Source organism: Antechinus flavipes, chromosome 1 (assembly GCF_016432865.1).
Source record: "Antechinus flavipes isolate AdamAnt ecotype Samford, QLD, Australia chromosome 1, AdamAnt_v2, whole genome shotgun sequence".
NCBI lineage: Eukaryota > Metazoa > Chordata > Mammalia > Dasyuromorphia > Dasyuridae > Antechinus > Antechinus flavipes.
In genome coordinates, this window is record NC_067398.1 from 454,005,818 (window position 1) to 454,027,387 (window position 21,570).

At 33.6% G+C, this 21,570-nt stretch overlaps 1 protein-coding gene across 1 annotated transcript in view; it reads right to left on the bottom strand.

The window, feature by feature from the left end:
• PREX2 (phosphatidylinositol-3,4,5-trisphosphate dependent Rac exchange factor 2) overlaps positions 1-21,570 on the bottom strand; it is a 463,645-nt gene that overhangs the window by 146,407 nt on the left and 295,668 nt on the right. Inside the window, exons 33-34 of the mRNA XM_051970075.1 lie at positions 5,737-5,839; positions 3,132-3,275 (exon numbers count right to left, since the gene is read on the bottom strand). Of these exons, the coding sequence (XP_051826035.1) occupies positions 3,132-3,275; positions 5,737-5,839 (247 nt within the window). The remainder of the gene's footprint in view (positions 1-3,131; positions 3,276-5,736; positions 5,840-21,570) is intronic.

Below are 21,570 nucleotides of genomic sequence, written 5' to 3' on the forward strand. Positions count from 1 at the left end.
ATCCAGGGAAGAAACATAGCACTAACATTTAAAACTAAAAACTCTTAATATAAACCTGTATCCTAGGAACAGTCTCCAATTGGAAATCTTTTTCCATTCCCTACCTTTTTCAATTACCAGATGCTAATCTCTATTCAGGCTACTATCTGAATTTTCTGCCTCTAGATCCAGCTAATGATTCCTGTGCATTTTGTGAAGGTTGGAACAGTTTGTACCCTTATTTAAATAAACAACCTTTGTTTTTGCAGATCATTAAGAAGACCAACTGTTTCATTTTTTTTTTTAACCTCTATTGGATTTCAGCTGCTGAAATGTTCTAATCAAACTAAAGTACTATAAAGTGAGCTATTATGATTTTATTTCCATTTTTTCTGAATCAAGTTACTTATATAAAATTTCAAAAAATGATTACACATGCTTTGTAGAATCATATTTAAGCAACTAATTGTTACCACATAAAAATTAAGGAAATGCCTTGATGTACCTTCCTTTTAAATTGGCTGTATTGTAAAATTGTTCTGTTTTCAATAAGACCTCACACATAGTCAATAAGGATAGTGAGTTTGTGCTATCTATGATGAGAAGAATCATTTGAAAGGAAAGGATAGTAAAATATTTCCATTATTATAAACTTTCTCTGCTCTGCCCTTCTATTTGTTTTGACACATATTACTTATAGAGAGGCAATGTAGTACTGTGGAGATAGAAAGGCAAAATTGGAGGCAGAGAAATGTTTTTGCTATATATTCTCTTTGGGATCCTGGGCAAGTCACAACTTAGAGTTCAGACAATTCCCTGAGACCTTCAGTATCACGAAAGGACAATTTAAACTGGTGGAAAATTCCTCACCTTCCAGTTCCCTTTACCAATTAAATCACAAGTCTAGTCCCTGTACTATTACTTTCAAAACTCTCCATGATGACATATATGAAATTAGCTTAAATTTTCCCCTTAAAAGTCACATGCTTTAAAAACTTTTATCCATCTCTTTTGTTGTGTTGGGGGATAGGGAGAAGAGAAAGTGATCAAGTCTGGTGAAAAGAGATCACTGTCAAATTCTACTTCTGCTTTCAAAGCAGAAGTGGGGTGGGATGACTATGTATAAGTCAGTTAATCACTCTGAGTCTCAATTTCCTCACCTGTCAAATGGAGAAATGGTTCCCATATTATATCTAACAGGGTAGTTAGGAAGATCAAATGAGGGGAAAAAAAGTTTGCAAAATTATTTGTAAACTTTAAATGCTACATGCAAGTCACTTACTGTTGTCAAAATTATGATCATACTCATCATTATTCTCTGGATGATTTTTACTGCTCTTTTAAAATTAATTATTGCTAAAGAGTCTTTACAGATACACATAATTATTTTTAAGTACATAATATGGAGGACTATGAACTGAAATAAATTATTCCATTATCTTTGCCAAAAAATTCCAAATGTGGTCAGAATCAAATACAAATGAAATAACTAAACATGAGAAAAGTTTTACAAATTCTCTAGACCAAAGGTATTAAAAATGAGTTCTACAAGCTTCAAGTGGCCTGCAACACTCCCAAGTGCAACCTGACCAGATTAAAATGTTAACTTAACTAAATAAATAATAACAAAATAAGACATGTAAAAACTAAGTCAATATGCAACCCATTGGATGGTAACAGTTTAGTGTCTTTTTCTATTTGAGTTTGACACCACTACTTTAGATAAAAATCAATTAGCATCAATTAGGAATAGAAAGCTCAAATAGAAAAAAGAAAACTACAACATTCTACAGACTTTACTGCACTCTCATAGCTGTAGCTTGGCAATACCGTGAATAAAGCATTATGCCTGGAGTCAGGAAGACCTGGATTCAATATCTGACCTCAGAGACTTACTGTGTGACCCTGGTCAAATCACTTAACCCGATTTGCCTCAGTTTCCTCATCTTTCAAATAAATTACAAAAGGAAATCACAAACCACTTCTGTATCTTTGCCAAGAAAACCTTAAATGGGGTCACAAAGAATTGGATTTGAATGAACAACAATAATCACAATATACCTTTCTTCACCTTAAAACCATTTCCTCTGAACAAGTCTCTTGTGGAAAGGTCGTTTGAGAACAATGAAAAGAACAGTCCCCATCTCTTATAAGTCTGAACTAGATTCCATGGGACACAATGGGAAAATGCTGAAGTCAGGAAGACCCTCACTGAAATGTTGCCTGATACTGTCAAATATATGAGTAAGGGCAATTGATAATATTAATATTTGTTATAAATCTTGGCTTAAGGTTTGCCAAGTGTTCTACAAATATATCATTTGATCTTCAAATAACCCTGGCAGGTAAGTGCTATTGTTATCCTGGTTTTACAATGGGGAAACAGACAGAGATTAAATGATTGACCCAAGGTCACAAAGATAGTAAATGCCCAAATCAATATTTGAACTCTAGCCTTCCTTACTCCAAATCTAAAATTCTTAACTGTTTTAACTAGGCCTAAAATGGTAATAGTTAATACCTATACTACTTACAGTACCACACAGGAATGTTGTAAGGCTCAGAAGAGATAAGGTTTTTCATTGTTTGGCAAACGTTATAGTGCTATATAAATGCCAATTTTTATTATAGGACAAGGAATGTCACTCATTTCATGACTTCTACAGTCCTTTAACCATGTGATGTCATCTCTTTGATTCTTTCTAAATTCTTTTGCTGTGATTGCTCAGTAATGTTTTAGTCCTCAACTCTCTATGACTATATTTGGGGTTTTCTTGGCAAAGATACTAGAGTGATTTTCCCATTTTCTTCTCCAGGTCATTTTACAGATCAGGAAACTGAACCAAAGAGATTAAATGACTAGTCCAGGGTCACACTGCTAGTAAGCTTAGATGCTTTGAACCCAAGTCTTTCTGACTTCAGGCACAACACTCTATTCACTGAGCCACCTAGTTGCTCCAAATTCTTTACATTTCATTAAATGAACTCAGAACAAGGAATAATATTTTATGAAAGGTCTAAAATGTAAATACCTAATAATAATAAAAAAATAAAAAGATAAGCCTAAGAAATAAATGTCATTAAATATCACTGAATCAAACACCTGAAATTACTTATTTTTGGCATATTTGAAAGAAGAAGGAAATATCTACCTTGTGCAAAAAGAACAGGATGGACTTTAAATCCTCCTCCATTCTTCAATCTCTGAGGCAGTTGTTCAAAATGATAGCTATCAATGTAGAAATAAACTCTCAAAGCTTGCCGACTTCCTTCTGCTTGATATGTAAGAGGTACATCTGAAAATATATTTAATGTTACATTATTTAGATGAAGCTCTACAGACCATAATTTTCCTTAACTTTTAAAAAATACCAAAAATTTCTCGAAACCAACATATTAAGCTTCTTAATTATATATTGCTGAGATGGTGTATACTTGCATTGTCATTCAGTGAAGGAGGACTAAATCAGATTCTCATTAGCAAAGACAACAAAATTACTGTTCTACTGTATATAAAATTCTCTAATAGGAAGCTTCCTTAAAGTTTGACATACCAGATGTCTCATTCAACTAAATAAGAGGTTTAGATTCACAATGGTTCAGATTCAAAATTTCCTAGCACAGCTGTCTCTTTCATATTTAAGTTAGAATGATTCCTTGGGGTTCACTTTCCAAGTGGTGTTTAAGAAACTGGGCATACAGCTCCCATTATGAAACATAACTAGGTTTTTATTTTAATAATTCCCATAGAACTATATTAAACATGTATTTCCTTAAGGTTTTTCCTGATAGTCATTGAAAAACACCACATTAAATTGTGAAAAATATAAGTCTAGCATTGAATTACCCAAAAAGAAATCACAAACTTAAATAGGAATGATTCACAGAGAATTCATAACCCTTCCTCTTTTCAGCAACAAAAAGTCCATAAAAAGTAAGTTCCAATGCACCAAAAAAGGGAGAGAGGGAAGAAGGGAAGGAAGAAAGAAAGAGAGAAAGGGAGGGAGGGAGAGAGGAAGGAAGGAAGGAAGGAAGAGAGAAAAGGAAGGAAGGAAGAGAGGAAGGAAGGAAGGAAGGAAGGAAGGGAAGAAGTGAGGGAGAGAAGAAGGGAAGAAGAGAGGGAAGGAGGGAGGATAAGAGGAAGGGAGAAAGGGAAAGAAGGAAGGGAGAAAGGAGGGAAAGGATGGGAGGGAGGGAAAAAGGGATAAAGGGAAGGAAGGAAGGGAGTGAAAGGATAGGAAGAAGGGAGGGATGAGAAGGAGGAAAGGAAAGAGAGGGAAGGGAAAGTTGAACATGCTTAATATTTGACTTAAATACAGGGTTAGCAAATTGTTTTACATTGAGCCCTGTGAGCTAGATGCTAATATTATCCTAATTTTTAACGGCTTGCTCAGAGTCACAGAGCCAGAAACCGTCTGAGGCAGACTTATATCTTGTCTGGCTGATTCTAAGCCCAGTTCTCTACAGTATTAGAATCCTGAAAAAAAAATTAATGGTGCTATGAATCAATAAGAATTGTCATATTCCACTATTAAGTAGGTGGCATAGTGAAGTAAGATCTCAGTTCAAATCTTCCCTCAGATAATTATTAACCCTATTAATCATATTAACTATATGGCAATTCACTTACCACCTTTGTCTCAGTTTTTTCATCTGTAAAATAGGATAATATCACCTACCTCTCAGAATTGAGGGATCAAATAAGGTGTATGTGAACATTAAAGCACTCCATAAATGCTAACTCCCATTCTTATTATGTTTGCCCTGATTTTTCTCCCACTAACTCTACTTCTCATTTGAAAGGCAAATAAGAACAAAAGAAGGGACTAAGGAGTTTCTCCTATAAGTGACTATTCTTCATCAGTTAGAACTAGAATAATTATTTTTACACTCTCTGGAGTGTCCTCAGTTTATACTGTTTATAGAATAATAACATTTCTGAGCTGTAATAGGACTTTGACATAACCTAATTCAAACTATTTGTTTCATACATGAAGTAGCAGAGGTCCTAAGGAGATAAGAAATCTGCCCATTCTCCTAACACTGAGTTACTGATGGAGCTGTGATTCAAACCTAGTTTTTTTTTTTTTTTTTATTCCTTCTTTGCTGCTCTTTATTTTCTAATTACATATCTCTCATAACATACATAGCTATTACTCAATTAAAACATTTCAACTATGAATCTTCATGATTATGTCACAATGAGATGATTGCTAAGTACAAACTCAGAGTAAGAATCTAAATTCAGAAATAATTTTTTACTTCTATTCCTATATAAACACTGCAAAAATGAGAATAACAAGAATATTTAAATCCTCCACTTTCTCATGTATGCACCTGAGAATGTTGCTGAAAAACATGATAAAATATGAGAAATAAGGAACCTCAATAGTTAACATACTTCTCTCAGAAAAAGATTATGAAAAGGTAAAACTCAGTGAAATTATATTGCTATTTATTTGCTATTCTCATATTTTATTTTAATAAACTAGTCTAATAAAACACAAATATTTTTGATTTGAAAGGGTCAGATATTAAACTCATGAATTAAAAGGATTTAAAATTACAGGTGCAATTTAATAAGCCAAATTCATATAAGTCTTAATCTGATAATTTTTAAGTGACCTCACTATACAGTTTTAGAAATTCATATAAAATCTATTTAAACCATTTAAGTACCACATTCCTATTGAAAATGCATGATGTTATTGAATAGGAATAGGAATATAATATGTCTTCCAAAATGTAATTACTTACTTGCAACTAGTGGTTCCTGTTCTGCTGGTCTGAAATAAAAGGAAACTTTTTCCAAATCAAATAATGCAACCAGTGTATCTTCTAGCATGGCTTGTTCATCAGTCTAAACAAGGAAAACAAAAATAAAGACATTTTTTAAATATATTTTTGCCTGTCCCCCAACAAATATAACTATCACTTGCAAAAAAATCTAAACAAACACATTGTTATCCATGGACTGAAGGGTGATAAAATGAATAACCTTGTAAGAGTCACAAGAAAGTGAATCTGTCTCTACTAATACAAAGTTTGACTCTTTTCTAGCCAATTTACTTTTATATTTTGTTAAAGATTATTTTCAATCTTTTTTAATCACAGGGAGTTAAATTTTGTTTGTAAATAAGTTTCTTATAAAAGGAGAAGTTAAATTCTATAGTGGATGGAATACTGGGCCTGGACTCAAGAATACCTGAGTTAAATCCAACTCCAGATTCTTACTAGTTGTGGTGACTGATAGGGTACAGCTTCTAGGAAAAATATATCAGTAACCCTAAGGATTCCAGCCCCTTAGGAGTACTATTGTTTTAACAATCTATTTCTCAATGATTCTAAAGTCCCCTGGCTTTTGGAATACTATTGTAAAGTTCTAGAAACTTTGCTGACTGCCAGATAAAAACCTATTGGTCAATAATAACAGGGTTTCTGAGACAAATGGTGAGGTACTGACCAGCCATCTCCTCAGTTCTACTTCTAGGCTATAAAATTAGCATATCAGTGACATGAAGAACCAGATGTCTCTGTCTTTTCCTATAAATTTATCTTCTTGCTCCTGGTTCTTTGTTAAATCCTTTTGAAACAGCCCACTTGAATGGGCATTACAATTACAATAAACTTTGCCCTTTGACTTAGAGATGGGATCAAGCTTGCAAATTCTTTTGAGATACATCATGACACCAGGCTGTGACTCCAACCTTTTGGGGTCTCTTTTTGAACCTAAATGTGACCATGGACAAGTCATTTAACCCTCTTTGTTTCAGTTGCTTGTCTATAAAATGAGTTAAAGAAGGAAATGAAAAACACTCCAGTATTTTTGACCAAAAAAAAAAAAAAAAAAAAAAACCACTAACAATCTAATGGGGACATGAAGAACAGGACATAATTAAACAACAAATCTTGTTACATTAATGATTTAACAAGCAGTATTTTTAATCAAATCTATTATCTAATGAAATTTACTTATAAAAAATTTAATGAATAATTTCCGGGGATGGAGCCAAGATGTTAGAGTAAAGCTAAGAAGCTGTTCAAGCTCTTCCAGTTTCCCTCAAAAAACACAAGAAACCAAGCTTCTGAGCCGACTCTGATGGAATAAATCACTCTCCAACTCAAGATAGATTGGATTTCAAGAAAGGTCAATCCTACCAGGATGAAAAGGATATTAGGGCTAGCTCAGATAGACACAGGGAAAGCCAGCAAGAGGGTCTTAATCTAGCAAATCAGCAACTAAGACACTGTAGAGAAGCAAATCAGTGGGGCAGCTTCTAGTCCCAACTCAGAAGCAAACTCTGGGAAACCAAGCTGTTTCATGAAAGAGAAGGCAAAGAGACCCCACACAAACACAAGGGGTACTGTGCTCAAAGGTTCAGAGCTGCACAGGAAGCTTGGGACAGTGCCCCTTTTTACCCCAAGACCAGAACTGAAGCATAAAAGAAAAGATGAAATACCAAAAGAAAAGGAAAGAAAATCAAAAAGAAACATAAAAGAACCTTAACAATATGGTGAAAGGACAGATCTCAGATGAGGACAAAATGTCCACAGGAGAAATCTCAAAGAGTGATATAAATTGGACTCAAGCCCAAAGAGACTTCTTGTAAGTGCTCATAAAAGACTTTAAAAGGCAAATAAAGGAGGTAGAAGAAAAAGAAAAGAAAAGAAATGAGAGATATGCATGAGAGACTCAAATACTTGAAAAAAGAAAGGGAAAAATGTCTACTTAAAAAGTAGAAAAAAAGATATAAAAGCTAACAAGAAAATCACACATAAAATATTAGAACAGGGCAAATGGAAGCTAATGACTCTATGAGACAGCAGGAATCAGTCAAACAAACTAAAAAAGAAATAAAAAATTGAAGAAATCGTGAACTAGCTCACTGGAAAATGGATCCAGAAGAGACAATTTAAAAATCATTCTCTACTTGAATGCCATGACCAAAAAAGGAGCCTGAAAAGCATTCAAGAGATCATTAAGGAAAATTGTCCCAATATTCTAGAAACAGAGTAGGGAATGCTCATTGAAAGAATCCATCGATCATCTTCAGGAAGAGTTTCCATAAGAAAAAACCCAAGGAACATTCTTGTGAAACTGAAAAATCTACAATCTCAAGTTTAAAAAAAAAAAAAAACTGCAAGTTTCAGACAAAAACAATTCAAATATCAAGGAGCAGCAGTTCGGATTACACAAGATCTAGCAGCTTCTACAATGAATGATCAGAGTGCCTGGACTACTATATTCAGGAAGTCAAAGGACCTAGAGTTACAAGTAAGAATTAACTACCCGGTGAGACTCAATATCATTTTTCAAGCGAGACAATGAAGCAAAAGACTTTCAACCATTTCTATTGAAAAATGCAGAACTAAACAGAAAATTTAATCTACAAACACAGGACTCAAGAGGACTATAGAAAGGTAAACAGGGAGGAAAATATATATTCATTAAAGAGTAAACTGTTTACATCCCTAGATGGGAAACAATATCTATAACTCTTGAGTCACTTGGGCAGAGGGAGAGCAGTACATGGTTTGAGGATGTGGTTGTGAATGGACTCTAATGAGATGAAATCATCTGATGAGATGTCATTCTTTCACAACAAAGAAAAAGACATTAAGTGGTGGGAAAAGGTCTGTACCGGAAAAAGAGGAAAAGGGAGGTATAATGGAACAATTAGCTCACATAAAGATCTATTATAATCAAGGGAAAGAAGAGGTGGGATGAGCATTTTCTGAAGCTTGAGCTCATCCATTTTGGCTCTAAGAGGAAATAACTTAATCATTCAGTTGGGTATAGAAATTTACCTAACCCTATAAAGAAGTAGGAGGAGAAAGAGGAAAGAAAAAGGAAAGGCAATAGAAGGGAGGGCAGAAACATTATGGAGAAAGGTAAAAGAAAGAAAAAGAGTGATAGAACATAAGGCAGTGGGTGGAGTGGGTTTAAAAAACATGATTATGTACTATTGATCAGAGAAATGCAAATTAAGACAACTCTGAGATACCACTACACAACTGTCAGATTGGCTAAAATAACTGGAAACAATAATGACCAATGTTGGAGGGGATGTGGGAAAACTGGAGCACTGATACATTGTTGGTGGCATGTGAATAGATCCAACCATTCTGAAGAACAGTTTGGAACTATGCTATAAAAAGTTATCAAATTGTTCATACCCTTTGACCCAGCAGTGTTTCTGCTGGGATTATATCCCAAAGAGTCTTAAAGGATGGAAGGGGACTCACATGAACAAAAATATTTGTGGCAGCCTTCTTTGTAGTGGCAAGAAACTGGAAATTAAGTGGATGCCCATCAATTGGAGAATGGTGGAATAAATTATGGCATATGAATGCTATGGAATATTATTGTTCTGTAAGGAACGATTAGCAGGATTATTTCAGAGAGGCATGGAGAGACCTACATGAATTGATGCTAAGTGAAATAAGCAGAACCAGAAGACCATTGTATATGGCAAGAACAAGACTATAGGATGGTCAATTCTGATGAACGTGGCTCTCTTCAACAATGAGATGATTCTCATTTCACTTGTTTCACTTGTTAAGTGATGAAGAGAACCACCTACATTCAGAGAGAGAACTGTGGGAAGAAAGTGTGAAACACAACATACCATTCTCACTCTCTTTGTTGTTATTTGTTTGTATTTTGTTTTATTTCTCAGTTTCTCTTTTTCTTCCTTCTTGATCTGATTTTTCTTGTGCAATCAGATAACTGTATAAGTGTGTGTGTGTGTGTGTGTGTGTGTGTGTGTGTACACCTATATTGGATTTAACATGTATTTTAACATATTCAACATGCATTGGACTACCTGCCAGCTAGGGAAGAGGGTGGGGGAAGGAGGGAAAAATTTGGAACAAAAGGTTTTGCAAGGGTCAGTGATAGAAAAAGTACTCATGCATATGTTTTGTAAATAAAAAGCTCTAGTTAAAAGAAAAAATGATTAAAGGCAGAATGAAGAGAACAAAAGTAAAGAAAAGTATACACAAGGAAGATGATAGGATGGAGAAATACACAGAGCTGATAATCATAACGGTAAATATGAAGGGGATGAACTCTCCTATAAAAAGGAAACTAATAGCAAAGTGAATTAAAAAACAGAATCTTATAATATGTTGTTTACAAGAAATACACTTGTCAAAAAGAGACACATAGAGAGTAAAGGGAAAAAAGCTGGAACAGGATTTATTGTGCTTCAGCTGAAGTTAAAAAAAAAAAAAAGCAAGGATAGCCATTCTGATGTCAGATAAAGCAAAAGTAAAAACAGATGTTATTAAAAGAGATAAGGAAGGAAAGTACATTTTGATAAAGGTTAACAAACAATGGAGTAGTAACAATATTCAATGTGTATACACCAAATGGTAGAGCAGCCAAATTCCTAGAGAACATTTTTAAGCCAGTTACAGGAAGAAATAGACAGCAAAACTATGCTCGTGGGGGACCTCAACATTCCCCTCTCAGAATCAGACAAAATAAACAAGAAAGAAACTGAGATGCTTATTACATAAGCATCAATTCTAGATATGATAGACCTATGGAGAAACTAAGTAGAGACCTTTTTCTCTTCAGTTCATGGCACCTACACAAAAACTGACCATGCATAACAACATAAAAGTGTCACAATCAAATGCAGAAAGGCAAAAATAATAAATGCTTCTTTTTCATATCACATTGCAATAAAAGTATTTTCAATAAAAGGGCAGGGAAAGATAAAGTAAAAACCAACTGGAAATTAAATAATCTAATTCTAAAGAGTGAGAGGGTCAAATAACAGATCACAGAAACAATCCATAAATTCATCCAAGAAAATGGCAATAATGAGAAAACATACCAAAACTTATGGGATGTAGCCAAAGCAGTTTTTAGGGGAAATTTTATCTCTCTAAATAGCTACTTAATTAAAAAAGTGAAAGAGGAGATCAATGAATTAGGCATGCAACTTAAAAAACTAGAAATAGAAAAATTAAAAACCTCCAATTAAATATCAATTTAGAAATGTTGAAATTTAAAGGAAAAATTAATAAAATTAAAACTAAGAAATGACTAAGCTAATAAATAAAACAAAGAGTTGGTTTTATGAAAAGACCAACAAAATAGATAAACTTTGCTTAAATTGATGAAAGAAAGAAAAGGGGGAAAAAAGAACAACAAATCCCCAGCATCAAAAATGAAAAGGTCACATATTCCACTAATGACAAAGAAATTAAAGGAATAATTGGGAGCTATTTTGCCCAACTGTAAGGCAGCAAGTCTGACTATATAACAGAAATGGATAGATATTTACAAAAATATAAATTGCCTAGATTAACAGAAAAGGAAATAAATTACTTAAATAGTCCCATTTTAGAAAAAGAAATTGAAAAAGTGATAAATGAACTCACTAAGAAAAAATCTCTAGGGCCAGATGGATTCACAAGTGAATTCTACCAAACACTTAAAGAACAATTAATTCCAAAACTGTGAAACTATTTGGAAAAATAAGTAAAGAAAGAGTGCTGCCAAATTTCTTCTATGATATAAATATGGTACTAATACCAAAACCAGTACTGTTACTTAAACCAGAAGAGCCAAAACAGAGAAATTACAGACCATTCTCCCTAAAGAATATTGATGCAACCATTTTAAATAAAATATTAGCAAAGAGATTATAGCAACCTATCAGCAGGATAATATACTATCAGAAAACTATTATCATCATTAACTATATAAATAACAAAATCAACAGAAATCATATGATAATTTCAGTAGATGTACAAAAAGCTTTGACAAAATACAGCACCCATTCCCATTAAAAACAATAGAGAGCACAGGGATAAAGGGAGCTTTCCTTAAAATAATAAGCAATATCATCTGGAAAGAACAGTAAGCATTATTTGTAATAGAGAGAAGCTGGACTCATTCCTAATAAAATCAGGGGTGAAACAAGGATGCCTGTTATCACTACAATGATTTAACATTGTACTAGAAATGTTGGCTCTAGTAATAAGAAAGGGAAAAGAAATAAAAGGAATTAGTATAGGCAATGGGAAAATAAAACTATTACTCTTTGCAGATGATATAATTAAAGAATCCTAGAAAATTATTCAAAAACCTACTTGAAATAATTCACAGCTTTAACAAAGTTGCAGAATATAAGATAAATCCACACAAATCATCAGCATTTCCATATATTACTGGCAAAGACTATCAGCAAGAAAGAGAAAGAGAAATTTCATTTAAAATTGGTGTAGACAAAATAAAATACTTAAAACTACCTGCCAAGACAAACCCAAGAATTATATGAACATAATTACAAAATACTTCTCTCATAAGTAAAATAAGATCTTAACAATTAGAAAAATCATAAAATGACAATTCTGTATAAATTGATCTAGTTGTTGTGTACCATACCAATCAAACTGCCAAAAATTATTTTCTAGTGCTACAAGAAATAATAAAATTCTTCTGGAAGAACAAAAGGTCAAGAATATCAAGGAAATTAAAGAAAAAATACAAAGAATGGTGGCTTAGCAGTACTAAACCTACTTTTATATTATAAAGCAGCAGCCAACAAAACCATTTGGTACTGGGTAAGAAATAGAAACACAACACCATAATTAAGGCCTATAGTAATCTAGTATTTGATAAACCCCAAACTCCAACTTCTGGAATAAGGACTCACTATTTGACAAAAATTGCTTGGAACACTGGAAAATAATATGTCAGAAACTTGCCATAGACCTACATCTTACACCCTATGCCAAAATAGTAAATTTTCTTTATGTTTTTTGCCTGCATTTTCTCTCCCATCTCTGTATCTTTGCTCAGACCAATCAAAATGAATATATGATTGGGATATAAATGATGATATCATAAAACAAATTAAAAGAATGAGATAATTTACTAATCAGATCTTTGGAGAAAGAAGGAATTTATGATCAAAGAAAAACTGGAGAATATAATAAAAGGCAAAATGGACAACTTTGATTATATTAAATTAAAGTGTTTTTGCACAAAACCAACAAGATTTAAAAGGAAGTACTAGGGTGGAAAAATATCTTTACAGTTAGTGTTTCTGAAAAAAAGATCTTATTTCTAAAATATATAAAGAACAGTATCAAATATACAAGAATAAAAGTCATTCCCCAATTGATAAATGGTCAAATGATATGAACAGACAATTTTCAGAAGACAAAATTAAAGCCATTAGTAGTCACATGAAAATTCTCTAAATCACTATTGATTAGAGAAATGCAAATTAAAACAACTCTGAGGTACCACTCACACTTCTCAGATTGCCTAAAATGACAGGAAAAGGTAATAATAAATGTTATAGGGGATGAGAGAAAACTGGGATATTAATGCATTGTTGGGGGAGTTGTGAATTGAGCCAACCATTCTGGAGAGCATTCTAGAAATACATCCAAAGGACTATAAAATTGGGCATATCCTTTGACCCAGCAGTACCATTACCAGGTCTGTATCCCAAGGAAATTATAAAGGAGGAGAAACTACCCACATGTACAAAAATCTTTGTAGCAGCTCTTTTTGTGGTAGCAAAAATTGGAAAATGAGTAGTTGCCCATCAATTGGGGAATGGCTCAACAAGCTGTGGTATATGAAGGTAATGAAATATTATTGTTGTATAAAAAATGATTAACAAGCTGATTTTAGAAAGACCTGGAAAAATTTACATGAATTGATGCTGAGTAAAACAAGCAGAACCAGAAATACATTGTACACAATAACAGCAAGAATGTACAATGACCAACGATGACAGACTTGGTTCTTTACAGTGGTTCAGCAATCCAAAGCATTCCCAGTATACTTTGGACAGAAAATGCCATTCACATCCAGAAAAAGAACTATGAATGTAAATCAACACATGCTATGCTCACTTCTTTTTTCTGTGTGTTTTTTTTTTTAATTTCTCCCATGTTTGTCCTTTTTGCTCTGATTTTTCTTTCCCAACAAGATTCATAAAACAATGTGTATTATAAATTAATAAATTTATGAGAAATTAATGAATATTGGTCATTGTTTCCCAGTGGTAGCTTTAAAAAGCAATTTATTCTCTAGTCAACTTTTGTTTTCATTGTTCCAGTTTTTTATTTAAAAGGCTAATTAGAATAGAAAATATGGAGCTTTTACAAGTGATTATTCTTCATCAAGACGAGAATATTAACTTTGAGCCTTCCTCAGTTTATAATATTCACCTACAGAAAATAAGGAATTTTGAAATGATCTAATTCAACCTACTTGTTTAACTGCAGTGGTTTATACTTTATACATCATTGACCTTGTAGTAGTTCTGACCTCAATGACCGCCAGATGTTTTGATCCATCGATCAGCTGAACACTATCCTATATGTTGTCTCCTCTCAAGAGAAAGGTACTTATAAAAATTAAATTAAAAAAAAAAAAAAAAACAAAAAAAAACAAACAAAAAAAAAAAACTCTCTTGTTGGGTGCAGGTTATCTCTTTCAAAAGAATGTAAAAAGGTAAACTCCTTGGGGGCAAGGGCTAGATCTTTTGTTCTTTGCCTCTAGTTCCCTCTGTTATCTTCCTTGTTCTAGAATGTGAATTCCTTGCAGGCAAGGACTATAACTTCAGTAACATCCAATTGAGGAGGAATCAGGGGAGGGACTTGTACTTCAGGATAGAAAATAAAATGCTGCCTTCAGAGTTTCAAAGGTGTGTCTACTAATCTAAGCACACATTCTTGCAAGAATGAAAAATAAATCTTTCTAGCATCCCCCTCCAATAAAAGAATGATACTGTTTTTCATTCTGTATTCCTAGTACTTGGTAAGTGCTTAATAAAAAGTTGCACTCTCTGACTTAAATTGAGGTATATGGAGTGACAGAAGCAGTATGAGATATGAAGTCAGAAAGAAGGCTTTTAAATCACAATAGATAACTTGCTATTTATTGTGACACTCTAAGCAAATCACTTGACCTCTGAATTTCTTTTTCTTCATCTGTAAAATGAAAGGTTGATCCAGATTACATTTGAGATCCTTTCCAATCAATATATCCTGGTAACCTAGGCTATAATAATTGAATTCTCATTCTTAGGGGCCAAATAAGAAAGTATCTTTTTTATTGGAATGAATACTGAGCAATCAGAAAGAAATTAAAAGTTCATCCATAAAAGTTGAACCCATTTCATTGATAGCCAATATGCCTCTGATCTTATTTTTTTTTTAATGGAAATGTAGCTGTGAAAACATAAAACGAGATGTGCCACTAGTTGAATTTCTCTATAAAAATATAATGAATATTGCTTGTGACAGGATAAAAAAGTAATATAAACATTAATTCTGAACGAGGGAGATGCCCTTTCTCATGAGATCGTAGTAACATTACTTTTGTTTTAACCTTGAGAAATCTCCTTCATATATTTGAGTCTGTGGTCTTTGTCTCACACAGTTTATGGGGGCTTATCCAGGATTGCATGAACTGGTGAATGGGTGAATCTTGAGCTTTAGGCAGCTTGTGAATTTCCAAGACCTTCCTTTCTCTTCAAGGTAAAGTGACCCAAAGGGAGAAACTCAAGGCACAACATAAGCCAGTAAATCCATGGCAAATCCCAAGTAGAAGGGATTGGATGACAGTCAATCAGGCAATTTTTATGCATAGGACATCAAAGAGTAAGTGACCTATGAGACCCTTGAATTGACCCTTGAGTTGAGGATTACCTATAGAGGTAACATGTTTGTATTTCCTAATTAGATGAAATATACTTAAGTTACTATGTTGCTTGCTAAATAGAATATTGGGTAATTTGTAAAAATTGTATGAGCTGTGTTTTAATATTCTGTTGGCCTAACTGGATATGTGGCATAAATTTTGTGAAATTTTATCCAAAGCTATTTAGAATATTAATCTTAAGATTTGTCTTGCTTTTTTCCTTTAACAAAGAAGTAAAAGCAAGAAAATCTGGTGCATGGGGATATGTGTAATTACAGAACAAATTGTATCTGAAAGAACATGTCTGAAGATAAATAGGAAAGTATAGAGGAGGGAGTGAAAGGGAGCCTTGCTCCAGAATATTTAGGTTAGGTTTTAATGAAATGACACCAGTGGGGAAATAGATAGAGGGGAATGGGTAAAAGCTTTCCCCTGAATGCTACCGCTTTTAAGAGGGATTACTGGAATAACATTGGAACAAATTGTACCTAAGTATGGAGTAGAGATTATTGATTCTGTAAAAGGAACATAGTTTACTTTTAAGGTTTTATAAAGAATAATAGGAAAGAATTGCAAATTGAGTGGCAATTCCATTTGCCCTCATCCAGGAAAATGGAAAGAATGAATCATATTCTTAAATAACTGATTACTAAACTGATGTTGGGGACTAAATTGCCTTAGACCAAATGTTTGCTTATTCCTTTGTTAAAGAATTAGAATGGTTCCCAGAACTGACCTGGGATTTTCCACATATGAGATTCGTTTGGTTTAGATTTGATTTAGAAAGAGAAAAACCCTCTTTTGAAACAAAGGATAATTTTTTTTTTTAAAGAATTATGTGCTGGCAGTGTCCTCAACCCTTTTTAACCTTTAGGAAACAAGGATTGCTGACCCAGACAACACCTTTGGAGTTTGCAGAAGAGTGGATAAGTCCTGGAAGACTCAGAATGGGAAGGACTTTACCAAATGTTACAAATGCAGAGGCTGAAGAACACCAGACTTACAGGACCTATGGATGACCTCAAGAATGTGCTATTAAGGGCAATTTATCATATCTAAAATTGATTCTGCAATTAGCAATGTTTGGGTGGGAGATGGGAATGCTTAGAGGAATTTTAACAATAATGGTGTTGTACATATTACTTATATTTCCCCAAAAAAGGGACTCCTCAATTGGAGGAAGTGGAATTAACATTTTTTAGAATGAAGAAATTATTAATATTAATTCTGATAAGGTTCTTTTATGTAAAATTGGGATATTATATATTCTATATGAGTTTTAATTGGTTGTATCAAGTCATCTTAAAGTTGCGCCCATTATTTAAAGGGATTCTGAGAATAAGTTTTTGCCTTTGTCTCTTTGAACATGTTTCTGTTATAGACAATTTGCAGTTTAGAATTTTTCTATGTATTGAGCATTTTAAAAACAAAATGATTTGTATAATGTTGAACTTAAAACCATCTACTTAGATATGAAAGATAAGCTGTGAGTTATCTAGGATGAATCTCTTACTGTTATCTAAGTAAGGTCATAGTCAATACCTATTTAGGTTATGTGATTCTTGAGGGCTAAATTCACCTGAAGCTTTGATTGATGAGTTTTGCTATTGGAGATAAAATCTTTTGGAACTGTAGCTAATATTATTTAGAGTTTTAAATTCAGGTATGACTGTGATGTACCATCAAGCAGTGATCCACCATCTGAAAGAAATATGCCACAAGCTACTCAGAAGAATGTGATCCTGAATCATTAATTGGTGGAAATTAGTATCTGGGCAAGATTGTGAGGACCTTGGCCTTTGCTTAAGGTGGGATCCTTCTGACTCAGTTTCCCAGTAGTGTTCTTTTGAATAAGAAGGCACCTAATTATTCCTGGATCTGGCTTAAGGTAGAATTGTTACTATCATGTATATGCTCTCAGGCCAAGGCTTTAAGGACCTGTTTTGATGCTATTATAATTATGTCTCTGCTTTTTTCTCTAATGGCAAGTTTTTATAGTCAGAGCAAATGGTCAGTAGAAGCTGTGAGCACAATTCAAAACAAAAATGTGGTATTATATCCTAAAGTAGGTAAGTGAGTATTTGGCCTAGTCATCTATTTATTGCTAGGTTAATATATTTGTCTATTTGTTTTAGAATTTCTGTTGTGGTAAGCATCTTTATTTGTGAATGGTTATCTACTCAAATTATGGGAGACACAATTGGTTGGGATAATAGGTGGCCCAGCTACCTGAGCCCAAGAAGAAAACTCCAGTTAATAAGAAGGAGATGTCTGTGGAAGGCTGTACTCATAATACTTGGTGAGCCCTCCTATTCCCAATCTATACTATCCAAGATGATTAGAATGAAGGGAAGGAAAGAAGGAAACTGTCTGGATGATTTCATAGTTAATATTCCCATGAGAAAAAAACATGTTTTCAGGGGAAAAAAATTGATTATTGCCTTGGTAAAAGATATAACCAAACACATCAGAAAATTAGTACATGTAATGATTCAAACTTGGACCTCCCCTTTTAACACCTCTTGGTAGTCTTGGTTTGGAGGAATCTGTTGGAGACAGACTTTATGGTTTCTCCTTAGTGGAGTTATGTCTTCCCTGTATAATGCAACTTATTACCAATGTGATTCAGAAAACTCGGTCCAAAATCATTAAGACAGAATGTACAATCATGGGATTAGTGTGATTGATGATGGATTAGCATGATTGATGGTGCTCAAGAGACAGGAAACCAGAGCCTGGGAGTATAGGTCAGACCCTGAAAATGAAGTCAATCAGGAAGTTGAAGAAATGTATAAATTTTGATGTGAGAAGCTTTCAACTGATGAAAGAGAGGGGGAAGTGAATGAAGTGAACTGTGAAAGCTGTCTCACAGGTGGAGACAGTGTTGTAAAAATTGAGTGAAGGTCAGCTGTGTCCCAGGACCAGATTTCTTTCTCTAAAGATTACATGGTTTACAAGGCATGAGACTTTTTCTTTGTGAGACTGAGTTGGGGCTTGGCACTGAAACTCCTATAGAAGGTAATTTAGTAATCCTAAAAATGTGGTTGGGTTGAAAATTTTTTCTCATTTATGACTTAGAATGTGAGGTCATTTGTCTTGACTATTCAGGGCCCTATATAATTCTTGTCTGTTAACCGCCTCATCTTTCCTTATTTGAGTACTTGTTGGGAGGGAGACACCATTTCTCACAAGATCATAATAAAATTCCTTTCTGCTTTTAAATTGAGAAATCACCTTAATTTATTTGAGCCTGGGGTCTGTCCCACACAATTTTATAGCATGTTAGCAAAAACTGAGCCAAAATAGGGAGAAATGCTATTTTAATTTCTGCAAGTTAGCTTTTATGTACTAACATTGTACATACTTTCCAGCACTTGGTTACATTGCTTCCACTCCTAAAGAGAAAACTTTTTAAATTTGAAGATGAACCTATGATCTCGAAATGTTCAAAACTAAGCACAGTATCTTTCTATAGAAAAAAATTAATCAAAAAATTAGCTTTGTTGTTCTTGTTCTTATTTCAATTGTTTTTACTCATGTCTGACTCTTCATGGCTCCATTTGGGTTTTTTTGGGGAGGGGCAAAGTTATTGGAGTGTTTTGCCATTTCCTTCTCCAGCTCATTTGACAGATGTGGAAACTGAAGCAAATAAGATGAAGTGATTTGTTTAGTCACATAGCTAATAAGTGTCTGAAGTCAGATTTGAATTCAGAAAGATGATTCTTTCTGACTCCAAGCTTGGCACTGTCCATTTTGCAACAAAGCTATACAAAAAGTAGATATTAAAAGTCTTTTTTTGTCACAAGCCCTATATTATACACTTGGAAATAAAAAGATGAAAAATAAAAACATATGCTAGAGCAATTTACATTTTTAACATTTTATCTTTTTTTTCCAACCAGTTTTTGCATTTATCAAGTTACTATTTGGAGAAAAGTGCATGTTTTTCTTCATACCCCCAAAGAGAATAAAGAAAAAAAGGAAAGAAGGAAAAAATGGAGGAAGGAAGGAAGGGAAATAAAGAAAGGAAGGAAAGGAGAAAGGAAATGTGAGGAGAGGAGAAAGGAAAGGAGAAGAGAGGGGAGGAGGGGAGGAAGGAAGAAGTGGGGAGAGGAAAAAGGGGAAGGAAGAAAGGAAAGAAAAGAGGAAGGACAGGAAGGGAGGAAGGAAGGAACCTTTCTCTCATATAAGTATAGTTAAGCAAAACAAATTTCCATGTTACTTATGTTCAGAATACATTTCTGATTCTACATATTAGTCTATTATCTCTTTGTAATAACGTATACAACATTCTTTTTCATCTCCCCCCTCAACTCCCTCATCAGCTACTCCTTGGATTCAACACCACAATCATTATACCCTGACCCTACCATGTATCACTTCAAATGCATCACTAGGAAACTCATCATTAAGGAGACCAAATTACTTTGGCCACTACCCCATCCCCCTCTGATTGGAGTATTAAAAAGGACAGAGCAAAAATTCTTCTCAAAGCTTCTACATAAAGAGGGTTTAAAAGCCTAGTGATTTGTCCATTCCCATGAGCTGCGCTCTTTAGAGTCAAATCCATCATCATCATGACCTTATATCTTCTCCCCTCATCCTCTACCCCAAATACTTTTAGCTTGCGTTTGTATCTTGTGTTCATTTACAAGATGATAAGCTTCTTGAGGGCAGAGATACTTTTTTTTTTCTTATTTATGTATCCAATGCTTATTCTAATAACTGTCACATAGCAGGTGCTTAATAAATGTGATTTGAACTTGTTGGTATGGTATAACATGATATTATATTATTTGTTATCATATTTTTGGAATTGTATTATATTAGGCTGCTTCTGCTGACTTTGCTCTTCATTAGTTCATACAAGTTTACCCAGGTATTTCTGAAACTTTTTTCATTCTTATAATACAATGGTATCAAATTAATGTATTTCCACAATTAATGGTTACCTCCTTGATTCCCAGCTCTTTATAACCCCCAAAAGATCAAAGAAGATAAAAAGATACTATATGTGCAAAATAATTTTAATATCTACCAAAACCTTACCTCTACAATTTCTTGTTTTTGATTAATGGTATCATCATTTTCCCTGACACCCATGCCAAAAGCTTTAGGAGCAGCAGTTTCTCAATTATCTTCTCTATTTGATTCCTCCAAATAAAGAGGCATCAGCATTTTGTTTTAATTGCCTGGTGCTACCCGTCCCACATCAGCAATATTTCTAAAAATGTAATCCCTCTTCTCTATTCCTTCCTCATCACTATCCTGCAAAATTATTTCCCCTAACTTGTCTCTTTATCTCCAGTCTCTTTTTCATGACAGCCAGATTTATCATTTTAATTCAGTTCTAATCACTTCACTTCACTTTTTAGAATAATACAAAATAATAATAAAAACGAAGCCTAAATTCCAAAGCATGGCATTTCCCTGAAAGATTCAAAATAATGTTTCAAGTTTGTTTTCTGATCATATTATGCTATTCCAATTCATACACTCCATGCTCTGGTAATATTGCATTGCTCACTGTTTCAGAAATAAATTCTATTTTCTTGTACATCCTTGATTTTGCTATGATATGCCTTATGTTGAAAAACATTCCCTTCATTCCCACTTTTTCCAGTTCAAATGCCTCAAATACTGTTTCTTTCACAAAACTATCATAAATTTTTCTTAGATAAAAATATTTTTTATTTCCTCAGACCATTTCTAGAACTATTTCCATTTATTTTTAGACACCAAATAATTTAATTTAAGAGTTATTTGTAAATATGAATTATCCTTCTACTACATCATGAGTTCTTAACCACAGAAAGACTGCACACAATTTTTATCAACAGAACCCATGCCTAGGTAATAAAAATAAATAAGTAAATAAATAAATAAATAAATAAAGACTGCAC